This window comes from Gekko japonicus, unplaced genomic scaffold (assembly GCF_001447785.1).
Source record: "Gekko japonicus isolate JY-2015 unplaced genomic scaffold, Gekko_japonicus_V1.1 scaffold4706, whole genome shotgun sequence".
Lineage (NCBI taxonomy): Eukaryota > Metazoa > Chordata > Lepidosauria > Squamata > Gekkonidae > Gekko > Gekko japonicus.
In genome coordinates this window covers 19,595-32,750 of record NW_015164346.1, presented here as the reverse complement: position 1 = coordinate 32,750, position 13,156 = coordinate 19,595, and the positions used below count along the sequence as shown (strand labels likewise).

The following is a 13,156-nucleotide window of genomic DNA, read 5'->3' as shown; positions in this document are numbered from 1 at the left end:
TTGGGACACCCTCTCCCGACCTTCGGCGGGACACCATTGGTGCCAGCGCGGGAGGTTAGGAGTTTGGGTGTGCTCCTGGACTCCTCTCTAACGATGGAGGCCCAGGTAGCAGCCACTGCCAGGTCAGCCTTTTACCATCTGCGGCTGGCCAGGCAGTTGGCTCCTTATCTCGGCCGTGAAGACCTGGCCACTGTGATCCATGCGACGGTCACCTCATGGCTGGACTACTGTAACGCTCTCTACTTGGGGCTGCCTTTGTCGCAAATCCGGAAGCTGCAGCTAGTGCAGAATGCTGCAGCGAGGCTGTTGATGGGTCTCTCCAGGCGAGACCACATCCGACCAGTGCTGCATGCGCTGCACTGGCTGCCTATAGCATACCGGATTCGTTTCAAAGTGCTGGTGCTTACCTTTAAAGCCCTGAATGGCCAGGGTCCGGCCTACCTAAGGGACCGTCTCTCCCCGTATATTCCCCCAAGAGCACTGAGATCGGGGAATCTCCATCGCCTGGAGGTTCCAGGCCCCCGGAAAGCGAAGCTGACCCAAACCAGGACCAGGGCGTTTTCGGTGGCGGCTCCCACCTGGTGGAATGAGCTCCCGGAAGAGAAGATAAAGTGGATAAGGGGAGAATAATGTTATAAACCACTCGACATCCCCAGTTCCGCAGGGCCTGCAAGACGGAGCTCTTCCGCCAGGCCTTTGAGGGGGAGCCGCCGCCGCCACTGTTCCATCAATGACATTTCCAACCATCTGCCCCATATAGCTGGGGCAGATGTCGCCCAATGGAAGCTGGGGGAACATTCTTCCTAGTGTCTCCGTTGTAAACAATCTGCCGCCAATGTGTGGATGTTGACCATCTCGGATTTTTATGGAAATCAATTAGCACCAAATTTTATGTTAGATATATTGTTTTATTATGCTGTTGTTTGTACGTATTTTTAACTTTTGTAAGCCGCCCCGAGCTGAATACTGGATGGGGCGGGATATAAATCCCAAAATAAATAAATATAAATAAATAAATAAACCAAGACCATTAAAGCGGGCTAAGTTGACATCACCATATCTCAAAAAGGACAATGGACACCGTACCTCAAAAAGGAACCTGCAGAGCCAATAAAAGGACAGAGGAGGGTAACCAAGACGATGAGGGGGTTGGAGCACCTTCCCTTGGAGGAAAGGCTGAAGAGTCTCTGGGATTTCTCAGTTGAGAAATAAGACGACTAAGGGGGGGATGACAGAGGTCTATAAAATTACGCACAGGGTGGAGAGAGCGGACAAGGAGAACTTCTTCGTCTTCCAAAAGACTAGAATTCAAGGGCATCCAATGAAGCTGATGGGCAGCAGGTTCACAACAGGCAAAAGGAAATACTACTTTACACAGAGATTAATTATTTGTTGTCAGGGGATGTAGTGATAGCCACAGGACTAAATCCCTTTAAAAGGGGATTAGATAGATTCATGATGGATAGGTCTATCAGTGGCTACTATCCCTGGTGACTGAGGGGAACTTCCGCTTTCAGAGGTACTAAAGCGCTGAATCCCAGAACCAGGAGGCAACATCAGAGGAAGGCCTCGGCCTCTATGCCCTGTTGTTGGCTATCCAGAGGAACTGGCTGGCTACTGAGTGGGACAGGAGGCTGGACTAGACGGATACTGGTATGATCCAGCAGGGCTCTTCTAATGTTCTCATGAAGGCCTCGGTCTCTATGCCCTGTTGTTGGCCCTCCAGAGGAACTGGCTGGCCACTGTGTGAGACAGGATGCTGGACTAGAGGGACCAGTGGTATGATCCAGCAGGGCTCTTCTAATGTTCTGATGAAGGCCTCGGCCTCTATGCCCTGTTGTTGGCCATCCAGAGGACCTGGCTGGCCACTGTGTGAGACAGGATGCTGGACTAGATGGACAAGTGGTATGATCCAGCAGGGCTCTTCTAATGTTTTCATGAAGGCCTTAGCCTCTATGCCCTGTTGTTGGGCCTCCAGAGGAACTGGCTGGCCACTGAGTGTGAGAGAAGATGCTGGATGGGATGGACCACTGGTCTGATCCAGCAGGGCTCTTCTTATGTTCATATGGGGGGGGGGTTCATTGGCAGATTCATATATTGATCTATTCAATAAGGTTACACAGCTGTTTGCCCTACATGATAGATGCAAACAATCCAACGTCTTGGCCCTGTGCTATGAACCTGATTTCAAAGTGAGTCCTCAGATCTGTTCCCATTTTCCCCCCTCTGGTAAGATTCGCAAGTGTCAAGTGGAAGCCTAATCAGTATTTTTCTTGTACTTCCAGGGGTCATTTCCTGCAGGAGTGCACAGGAGCGGCGCTCCGGCAGTAAAGAGCCCAGGGGGCGGGCACATGCAAGAAGCCCCACCCGCTGCTCCCAGCAGCCCTCAGTCAGAGCAAGAAGCAGCCAGGTAAGTTGCAGAGCCCCCCTGGTCCAAAACAGTCCAGTGGCACCTTTAAGACCAAGTTTTATTCAGGTACCAGCTCTCCCTCCTCTGTGAGGACAGATCTGCATGTTCCTCCCCCCCCCCCAATAGCTAGCAATCCAAAACAGTCCAGTGGAGCCTGAGCGGTGGGTGTTGCTTTCTGACACACTTCTGGTGATGTCAGGGGGTGTGGCATATGCAGATAGGTTATGCTAATACGTTATGCTAATGAGCTCCTGCACCTCTTTTTCTACAAAATGACCCCTGTGTACTTTCCACCTGATCAGAGTCCACAAGGAAGCAATGAAAGACAGGGTTAAAATTATAAAATGCTCTTCTGATGTTCTTATGATCCGAGTGAGTTTGTAGGTTCATATGGGACAAGGCGGTCCTTAAAGTTTGTGGGACCCAGGCCGCACAGGTCTTTAACCGTCTGTAGTGCATAGTTTCTAATGGAGTGTGAGCCCTCCAAGAGGTCATCTCAATCCTTCCAGTGTCTCAGAAACATTTCGGACAACCAACCTTCCTCCAGTGACGGGGGCAGTTCACTGACCTCACTGTCTTGGTGATCCTGTTGAGCTACTTTGCCTCTTTCCCATTTTTTGTGGCGGGTTTGACACCACCCTGATGAATTAAAGGCCCCCTTGTCTCTGCTGCACAACCTAGCAGTTCGAAAGCAAGAAATTGCAAGTAGATAAATAGGTACCACTTCGGTGGGAAGGTAACAGCGTTCCGTGCACCTTGGTGTTTAGTCATGCCGGCCACATGACCATGGAAACATCTTCGTACAGCGCTGGCTCTTCGGCTTTGAAACGGAGATGAGCACTGCAACCCTAGAGTCGGATTCGACTGGCTTTCGAGCAAGGGAACCTTTACCTTTTGTATCTGCTGCACAGGTGTCTAGTTTGGTTCAGCAGGTCTCAGCCAACGGCCCCTGCAATATAGAGGTGTGGACCTCCTTCCTAACAATAATTCTGCCTTTCTGGTCCTTCTGTGTGATGAAAAGGTCGGTCAGGGAATCTGGCTCTCTGCTCTATCTTGCATTGTCTGAGCTACTGCCTCAGTGATGCCAGGGGGAGTTCTTATATACTCTCTCATCCTGTGTGTGTGTGGATGGGGCTAACATCAGCCTGTTGGTTACTTCCAGGGCTCATTTCCTTCGGGAGCGCACAGGAGCAGAGCTCCAGCAGTAAGGAGCCCAGGGAGCGGGCACATACAACAAGCCCCGCCCCCTGCTCCCAGCAGCCCTCAGTCAGAGCAAGAAGCAGCCAGGTAAGTTGCAGAGCCCCCCTGGTCCAAAACAGTCCAGTGGCACCTTTAAGACCGCTTCGGCAGGCGGGCGGGGTAGAAATTTAATAAATAAATAAATAAATAAAATAGGACCAAGTTTTATTCAGGTTCAAGCTCTCCCTCCTCTGCGAGGACAGATCTGTACTGTCCCGTCCCCCCCAATAGCTAGCAATCCAAAAGAGTCCAGTGGAGCCTGAGCTGTCAGGGGGTGTGGCATATGCAAATGAGTTGTGCTAATGAGTTATGCTAATGTGCTCCTGCACCTTTTTACTACTAAATCCGGAAGCTGCAGCTAGTGCAGAATGCTGCAGCTAGGCTGTTGATGGGTCTCTCGAGGAGGGACCACATCCGGCCGGTGCTGCAAGCGCTGCACTGGCTGCCTATAGCATACCGGATCCGCTTCAAAGTGCTGGTGCTTACCTTTAAAGCCCTGAATGGCCTGGGTCCAGCCTACCTGAGGGACCGCCTCTTCCCGTATGTTCCCCCGAGAGCGCTGCGATCTGGGAGCCTGGACCTTCTTCAGGTCCCAGGCCCCCGGGACATCAAGCTCACCCAAACCAAGACCAGGGCTTTCTCGGTGGCGGCTCCTACCTGGTGGAATGAGCTCCCGGTGGAGATCCGGGCCCTGCGGGACCTTGTGCAGTTCCGCAGGGCCTGCAAGACGGAGCTCTTCCGCCAGGCCTTCGAGTAGGAGCCGCCGCCACTGCCACGATATCATCGCTGTGGCCGTTTTTCCATCTACCTGGCCTTGGGTAGGGAGAGATGCTGCCCTGAAGAGGAACATCACTCGGGCGTCCCGAACTTGGACATCATCAGCCGCAAATGAGAGTTGCCTATCTTGAGTCTCTGTTAGAATGTACTGTAGAGCACCAATTTTAATTCCTATTTATTATGTTTTAACGTTATGTTTGTTTTATTCTCGGCGTTTGCCGTCTGTAGCCGCCCTGGGCCACATGGGTAGGGCGGGATATAAATCCCAAAAATAAATAAATAAATAAATAAATAAAAAATGAGCCCTGGTTACTTCCAATCCACACTGACCCACTTTTGGTTGGATCAGCAAGCTCGATGCCAACTCTGCACCAGTCAGGCCAGCTTCCCCTTCACAAAAATTCAGTAAAGTTTCCCATCATGCAACTGCAGTGTGCTCTACATGGGGCTGCCCTTGACGACTGTCCAGAAGCTACCCAGTCATCCTTGGATGCTCTGCTTCCGTGGCCCCCGCCACCTGAGACTAGCTAGGTAGTGACCCGAGAAAGGGCCTTCTCCATCGTGGCACCTAAACTTTGGAATGCCCTCCCCAAGGAGATTCGTCTGTCTCCCTCTGTCAGTGCTCTTTCAGAGCTGTTCTCTCGAGAGCAGTCCTCGAAAGAGCTCTCTCAGCCTCACCTACCTCACGGGGTGTCTGTTGTGGGGAGGGGAAGGGAAAGGAGATTGTAAGCCACTCTGAGGCTCCTTCGGGTAGTGAAGAGCCGGGTATAAATCCAATCTCCATATCCATCATCATCATCTCCTCCTCCTCCTCCTCCTCCTCCTCCTCCCAGCAGGGGAAGACCTTTTTCTTTCATCTGGCATACCCCCAATAATGGTACTGTCCCTCCTCCTACTGCCGTGTGTTTACATGTTCTTAACTGAACTGTATAATCTTAACAGTATTTTTTTCATTCTTTAAACGTTTTAATGATTTTACGTTCACCGCTGAGTGGACCCTGATTTGATGGAAAGGCAGAATTAAAACGTTTTGAACAAATTAAAAAAACCAGACACGCTCGGGCTGCAGCTACCTGCTGGTTTCTCTTCCTCCTCGGAATCCTGCCCAAACGGATCTCCCGCCTCTTCCAGCCACGAGGAGGGCTCAGTTTTGGGAACCCGGAATTCTTCTTTAGGGGAGGAAAACAAAAACAAAACACAACGCTGAGTGTTTCCGGCATAACGAATTCCCGGCTTAGCCCATCTGCATAGCCTTATGACCATCATATAAAGATACAGTGATATATTTATTTGTTTATTGAAACGTTCGTGTCCTGCCTTTTCTCATGGTTCAAGATGGCCTACAATAATAGTTAAAAACATTTCCCATTAAAACCAAAAATAAAACAGCAAACCCCAAATCCCTCGCCCTTCCAAAGATGCCTGCTGTTCAAGCCCCACCCCCCAAGCCCTGGCAGGCCTTGCAGTAACAGCTGGAGATCTCTAGGGAGGGTCCCTCCCCTTCAGGGAGCCCACTCCACAGAGACAGAGCCATAATGGAAAGGCCTGGGTTCTGGTGGATGTTAAACAGGCCACCCTAAGTTCCTAGAGAGAGACAGTTCTAAGACAGCCAGTTTTGATGTAGTGGTTCGGAGCGCAGACTCTAATCCGGGCGAACCGGGTTTGATTTCCCACTCCTCCACAAGCAGCTGCTGCTGTGACCTTGGGTCAGTTACAAGCTCTTTCAGAGCTGTTCTCTCACAAGCAGTCCTCAAAAGAGCTCTCTCAGCCCCACCTACCTCACAGGGTGTCTGTTGTGGGGAGGGGAAGGGAAAGGAGTTTGTAAGCCGCTCTGAGACTCCTCTGAGTACTGAAGGGCAGGGTAAAAATCCAATCTCTCTCTCTTCTTCTTCTCCATTGTGCAGGGGGTTGGACTAGATGACCCTGGAGGTCCCTTCCAACTCTATGATTCTAAGTGGAGGGATATTCCACAGATGGCTACTTGGAAGACTGTAATTGGCACACAGGGCCATAGTGAAGGACACAGTCCTTCAAATATGCGGGTTCCAGGTCATGAAGGGCTTCAAAGGTCACAATCAGCACCTTGAATTGAACTCAGAAATAGACTAGGAGCCAATGAAACTGTTTCAAAACGGGTCACATATGTTCCCAGGGACCAGCCCCTGACAAATAGTTGGGTTGCCACATTCTGGACAAGATGTAGTTTCCAGGTTGTCTTCAAAACACTTATTGATGCCCAAAGGTTAAAAACATAAATAAGTATGAACAAAAGAGTGTTTATATCAAAGACATATAAAAACCCTGTAGGGGCTCAAGTAAAGCCTCATAAAATGCTAAAAGTGACAAATGCACAAAAAAAGAACAGCATATGACCTGATGTGATTCGGCTCACAAGAGACTTCTTCAGAGGTATAACAGTAAGCAATGCTCCCTCTAAGCTGTGGAATCTTGCGAGCAAAAATTCTACTTTGTGAGCTATTGACATGAAAGTTGTGAGCAGGTGATTTGGCTCCTGCATAAATTAGTTAGCTCTGGAACCCTCCTTCCTGAGCTGAGACAAAAATATGTGAGCCGGAGGCTAAAAAACTGTGAGCTGGTTCACACTAACTCAGCTTAGAGGGAACACTGGTACAAAGTACAAAATACACTAAGCAACAAAGTCCCTGTAACACAGCGGTTCTCAGCCTGTGGGTCGCGACCCCTTTGGGGGTCGAGCGACCCTTTCACAGGGGTCGCCTAAGACCATCGGAAAATACAACTTATGATTCATAAGAGTAGCAAAATTACAGTTATGAAGTAGCAATGAAAATAATTTTATTGTTGGGGGTCACCACAACATGAGGAACTGTATTAAAGGGTCGCGGCATTAGGAAGGTTGAGAACCACTGCTGTAACACATGTAAAGCAATAAACAATTAATAATATAGGACCAAAAATGGAATGTTCCAATCTGGAATTGAATGACACACCAAAAGATCTCTATTTGGGGCCACAAATGCATCTGGCCTTGTGTCAGAAGTAGTTGCATATACTGGAAATCATATCAGTACCATTATGTTCCTCCCGGTTTAGATCCTAAGAGTGCAAGTCAAATTGCCTTATTAGGGACAATGTGACAATACATATTGATACGGCAATTTGACTTGCACTCTTAGGACCAAAACCGGAAGGCAATTTGACTTGCACCTGCTGACAATGAAATAGAGAAGGTCAAAGGAAAACAGATCTGCTGCTAGATTTTTAAATGATCTATACAATAGCAGCATCTCCGGTATCTGTCAGCCAAAGGCAAAGAACACGTCATACCAAGAGAGGCCAGGTTCTTGCAATTCTCCATCATGACTTCAATATCCAAAGCCCTCTGGCCCGGATCCGGCAGAGCCCACTCCTCCTCCGAGAAACACACGGCCACCTCCTCTACGGTCGCCAGACCCTGCGTGAACAAGAAAACATTACCTGCTCGTGAGTACTGCAGAAATTCCAGGGGTAAGGTGGAGGAGAGCCCTTTTGCTGAAGCTAAGCAGGGGTTCCCCAACCTTTGGGGGACACCTTTGGAATTCTGACACAGTGGCCAGACAGAAGCCCTGCTAGGCAAGATCTCCACATGGTCCCACCTATTTCCTAAAGTCACTTGGTGGGAAAGGTGTCAGACGTTGGGGACCCCTGACCTACAGCTTCACAAGCGGCATTCAGTGCTCTTGACAGAAAAAGACTTCGGTCTTCCTGGTCCATGGAGATACAGAAGAATCACAGGACCATAGAATCACAGAGTTGGAAGGAGTCACCTAGTCTGACCCCCTGATCAATGCAGGATCAGCCTAGAGAATCCCTGACAAGGGTCTGTCCGGTCGCTGCTTCAAGACTGCCATCGAGGGGGAGCTCACCACTTCCCCCAGGCAGCTGACTCCACTGTTGCACAACTCTTCCTGTCAAAAATTCTTTCCTAATAACCAGCTGGTACCTTCCCGCCCCTAATTTAAACCTATGATTGCGAGTCCTCTCCTCTGCTGCCAACAGGAACAGCTCCCTGCCCTCCTCTAAGGGACAGCCCTCCAAACACTTAAAGAGCACAATCATGTCCCCCCTCAACCTCCTCTTCTCCATACTGAACATTCTCAAGTCCCTCAGCCTTTCCTCACAGGGCTTGGTCTCCAGGCCCCCGATCATCCTCATCGCTCTCCACTGCACCCGCTCCATTCTGTCCACATCCTTTTTTGAAATGAAGCCTCCAGAATTGCACACGATACTCCAGGTGTGGCCGGACTGATACGTAAGGACCGGAAGGGACTGCAGTATCCTCAGCTCTTCCTGGGAATGATTCCCTCCCTACCAGTTTGGTGTAGTGGTTAAGTGTGCGGGCTCTAGTCTAGGAGAACTGGGTTTGATTCCCCACTCCTCCACTTGCACCTGGCTGGATGACCTTGGGCAAGCCGTAGTTCCGTCAGAGCCGTTCTTGAAAAAGAGCCGTTTATGTCAAGAGCTCTCTCAGCCCCACCTACTACCTCACAGGGTGTCTGCTGTGGGGAGGGGAAGGGAAAGGAGTTTGTAAGCCACTCTGAGACTCTTTTGGGTAGTGAAGGGCGGGGTAGAAATCCAATCTCCTCCTCTTCTTCTTCCTGATCTTGCTGCAGAGAAACAGTTTCCACTCCACCACACAGAGGCAAAGGCTCAGAATATCCTGTGAGCCTCTTTTCACTGCCTGTAACGGAGGCAAATGAGGCAGAGAGACATTTATCCTGTTGACTGCCCAGCCCAATTCCAGTTCTTTGAGTGTTACCTTGAAAGCCCTCTACCTGCATTTTCTTCCCATTCAATAAAGTCATCTGGAGAGCTGGCCATTTTTCTCCAGGCCGGTCTGACCAGGGATCCTGGAGGCTTTTTGCCATCTTCTGGGCATGGAGCAGGGGTCACTGTGTGTGTGTGTGGGGGGGGGGAGGTATTTGTGCATTTCCTGCATTGATCAGGGGGTTGGACTAGATGACCCTGGAGATCCCTTCCAACTCTATGAGTTTGTGGTTCGATCCCTCCGTTCACTGTGGCTACATTTGAGAAGGAGCGGGTGAAGACTTTCTGTTAAGGCCAGCCCACTGTCACCCTCGAGATCCCTCCCTAAGAAAGGTGACACCCTCTCAAGACAGCACTATCTCTTTGCTAGGAAGTTGGGCTCAGTCGGCTAATATTTATTTAATGAATCGATCGGGTTTCTAGCCCTCCCTCCCCTGCACAGCAGGGCTCAGGGAGGGTTAAAGTAAAAGTGAAGGTTTCCCTTGCTCGAAAGCCAGTCGAATCCGACTCTAGGGTTGCAGTGCTCACCTCCATTTCCAAGCCGAAGAGCCAGCGCTGTCCGAAGACGTTTCCGTGGTCATGTGGCCGGCATGACTAAACGCTGAGGCGCACGGAATGCTGTTACCTTCCCACCGAAGTGGTCCCTATTTATCTACTTGCAATGTCTTGCTTTCGACCTGCTAGGTTGGCAGGAGCTGGGGCCAGAGGCGGGAGCTCGCTCCATCACGCGGCACTCGGGTCTCGAACTGGCGAGCTGCCGACACAAGGACCACAGCGGCAGTGGTCAAAGCAATGGTATTCCCAGTAGTCACCTGCATTGATCAGGAGGCAACGTCAGGGGAAGGCCTCAGCTTCCATGTCTTGTTGCTGTACCTCCAGGGCACCTATTTGGCCACTATGTGGGACAGGATGCTGAACAAGGTAGGCCCTGGTCTATATTGTTATTAGCCAGAATTTTAGATTTTCCTATCTGCACACTTCACGGCATTCACTGAATATGCTTCCAGACCGCCTTTGCGTTAACCAGTCCAGTGACAGTTCAAGATGGGTCGCCGTGTTACTCTGTCTGTAGCAGTAGAAAAGAGCAAGAGTTCAGGAACAGCTTCAAGACTAACAAAAATTGTGGCAGGGGAGGAGCTTTTGTGAGTCACGGATCTCTTCTTCAGATATCTGGTATCTGAAGAAGTGAGCAGTGACTCATGAAAGCTCCTGCCTTGCCACAAATTTTGCTTGTCTTTAAAGTGCTCCTGGACTCTTGCTCTTTCCTACATTCCAAAGACAGCTTGCATAGAAGTAAACAGATTTAAAAAAAAAAAAAACCACCAACACAAACAGTGACACTAAATCCCTGGACATAACTGTTCATCGGAAACAGCTGTCAAGAAACAAAGGTCACAACTAGATAAGGGGTTGCCGTATAAGTAGGCCAGAATAAATAGAACTACTGCAATTATGCAAACAATGATTGTAATGATAATCTCCTAAGGGAATACATAGGAGCTGCGGTGGCTCAAGTGGTTAAGATGCTGAACTGCAGGCTGTGGAAGGTCGGTAGTTCAACAGTTCGAGACCCGAGTGTGCCGCATGACAGAGCGAGCTCCCGTCTCTGGCCCCAGCTCCTGCCAACCTAGCAGGTCGAAAGCAAGAAATTGCAAGTAGATAAATAGGGACCACTTCGGTGGGAAGGTAACAGCGTTCCGTGCGCCTTGGTGTTTAGTCATGCCGGCCACATGACCACGGAAACGTCTTTGGACAGTGCTGGCTCTTCGGCTTTGAAACGGAGATGAGCACCGCAACCCTAGAGTCGGACTCGACTGGCTTTCGAGCAAGGGAACCTTTACCTTTACCTTTTTAAGTGAATACAAAATTACAGCAACATTTTTGTTTGTTTAGAACAGATGATGAATAGATGGACGAATGTATGTATTAAATGAATTCAATGAATTTATACATTGTAGCTAGGTGTACTGTTCTGAAATAACTGTAAGAATGTTTTTTGTCAGGAGTTTGGATGTGTGAAGAAGCCTTTACGAAACGGAACACCAACTCCGGAGAATTTCATCCATCTATTCATCATCTGTTCTAAACAAACAAAAATGTTGCTGTAATTTTGTATTTTTTGTATTTACTTAGGAGATTATTATTACAATCATTGTTTGCATAATTGCAGTAGTTCTATTTATTCTAAAAAACAAAGGTCAGACACAACCTTTACTAAAAGAAAAGCAGACCATCATTTGCTCTACAGAACAGGAGCAGATTCAATCACACATTTACAAAATTGCAAGGGAGAAAATTACCCAAAGGGAATTCTACAGTTCTGGAGGAAACACCTGAAAAACGTGTTGAAAGCCACCCATAGCTAACAACCACCAGTGTTCACAGCAAGGCTTCATTGGCAGTCCATAATTTTAGGGAGAGGGTCATGGAGGGATGGTGAGGGATGAAATGTTCCTTTAAAGCCGTATATGGTCAGGAACCTACTTATCTAAGGGACCGCCTTTCCCCATACATTCCCCAGAGAGCACTAAGATCAGGGTCCCAAAACTGTGCCCCCCCGAGGCCCTAAAGAAGCCAGGCTAACTGCGACAAGGGCCAGGGCTTTTTCAGTGGCGGCTCCACACTGGTGGAATGAGCTCCCGGAGGACATCAGGGCCCTGCGGGACCTTTTACAGTTCCGCAAGGCCTGTAAAGTGGAGCTCTTCCACCAGGCTTTCGATTAGGAGCTGTCTGGCCCCCAAATCAGCACTAACTCAATGACTAACAGCCTGGCAAGAACCCGGACTACGGTGCTGGTTGACCATCTGGATGCTGCGAGAGTGCCGCCATCTTTTTAAAAAACTACTTTGTTTATTAATACTTATGTTCCTTAAAAAGCATGATAAAAAGTAGAGACATCACCCTGCCAAGAAACATCTGCATGGTCAAAGCAATGGTATTCCCAGTAGTCATTAGGGCTGCCAAGTCGCCCCGGGGGGCAGGGAAAGCCCCGCCCCAGAGGCCCGTTCCCCGATGCCGGCGAATTGGGCCCCAGGGAGAACCCCGCCCCGGCGTGCGCATCACCAGGAAGTGATGCAATGACGCCGGGCACGCTGGGGGCAGGGCCACGGCCATACAAGGGAAAACTCTATGGTTTTCCCTTGTATGGTCATGGCCCCGCCCCCAGCGTGCCCGGCGTCATAACGTCACTTTGTAGTGATGTGCATGCGGCGCGAAGTGCGAAGCGCGCGCGCACCGGGAGCCACCAATGAGTCCCCCGCGGAGGAGGTAAGTGCTACTTGGGAACCCTAGTAGTCATGTATGGCTGCGAGAGTTGCACTATAAGGAAGGCCGAGTGCCGAAGAATAGATTCTTTTGAACTATGGTGCTGGAGAAGACTCTTGAGAGTCCCTTGGACTGCAAGGAGATCAAATCAGTCAATCCTAAAAGAAATCAACCCTGACTGTTCTCTGGAAGGCCAAAGACTGAAACTGAAGCTCAAATACTTTGGCCACCCAATGAGAAGGGAGCACTCCCTGGAGAAGACCCTGATGCTGGGAAAGATTGAAGGTCAAAGAAGAAGGGGACGGCAAAGGATGAGATGGTTGGACAGTGTCATAGATGCAACGAACATGAAGTTGAGCCAGCTTCAGTGGACGGCGGAAGACAGGAGGGCCTGGCGAGATCTTGTCCATGGGGTCGCGAAGAGTCGGACTCGACTGTGCGACTGAACAACAACAATGTTCCTTAATACCTAAATTTTACAGGTTGGGGTTTTAATTCAATTTTCTGTGTTTTAACATATCTTCTTGTTTTAATACATATTTATATATTCTGTAAGCCGCCTTGAGCCCACCACGGTGGGGAGGGCGAGATACAAATTAAACAAATAACTAATAAAATAAATCAGCTAAATGCCCTCTCAGTGGCATGCACAAAATTTCAACTTCTCTGCCTCCCCAAGGA

General features: G+C 49.4%; 1 protein-coding gene across 1 annotated transcript in view; it reads right to left on the bottom strand.

The window, feature by feature from the left end:
- LOC107108440 (zinc finger protein 208-like) overlaps nt 1-13,156 on the bottom strand; it is a gene marked incomplete at its 5' end in the record, with an annotated part of 36,638 nt that overhangs the window by 3,990 nt on the left and 19,492 nt on the right. The window contains one exon of the mRNA XM_015408871.1: nt 1,073-1,086. Coding sequence (XP_015264357.1) covers nt 1,073-1,086 — 14 coding nt within the window. The remainder of the gene's footprint in view (nt 1-1,072; nt 1,087-13,156) is intronic.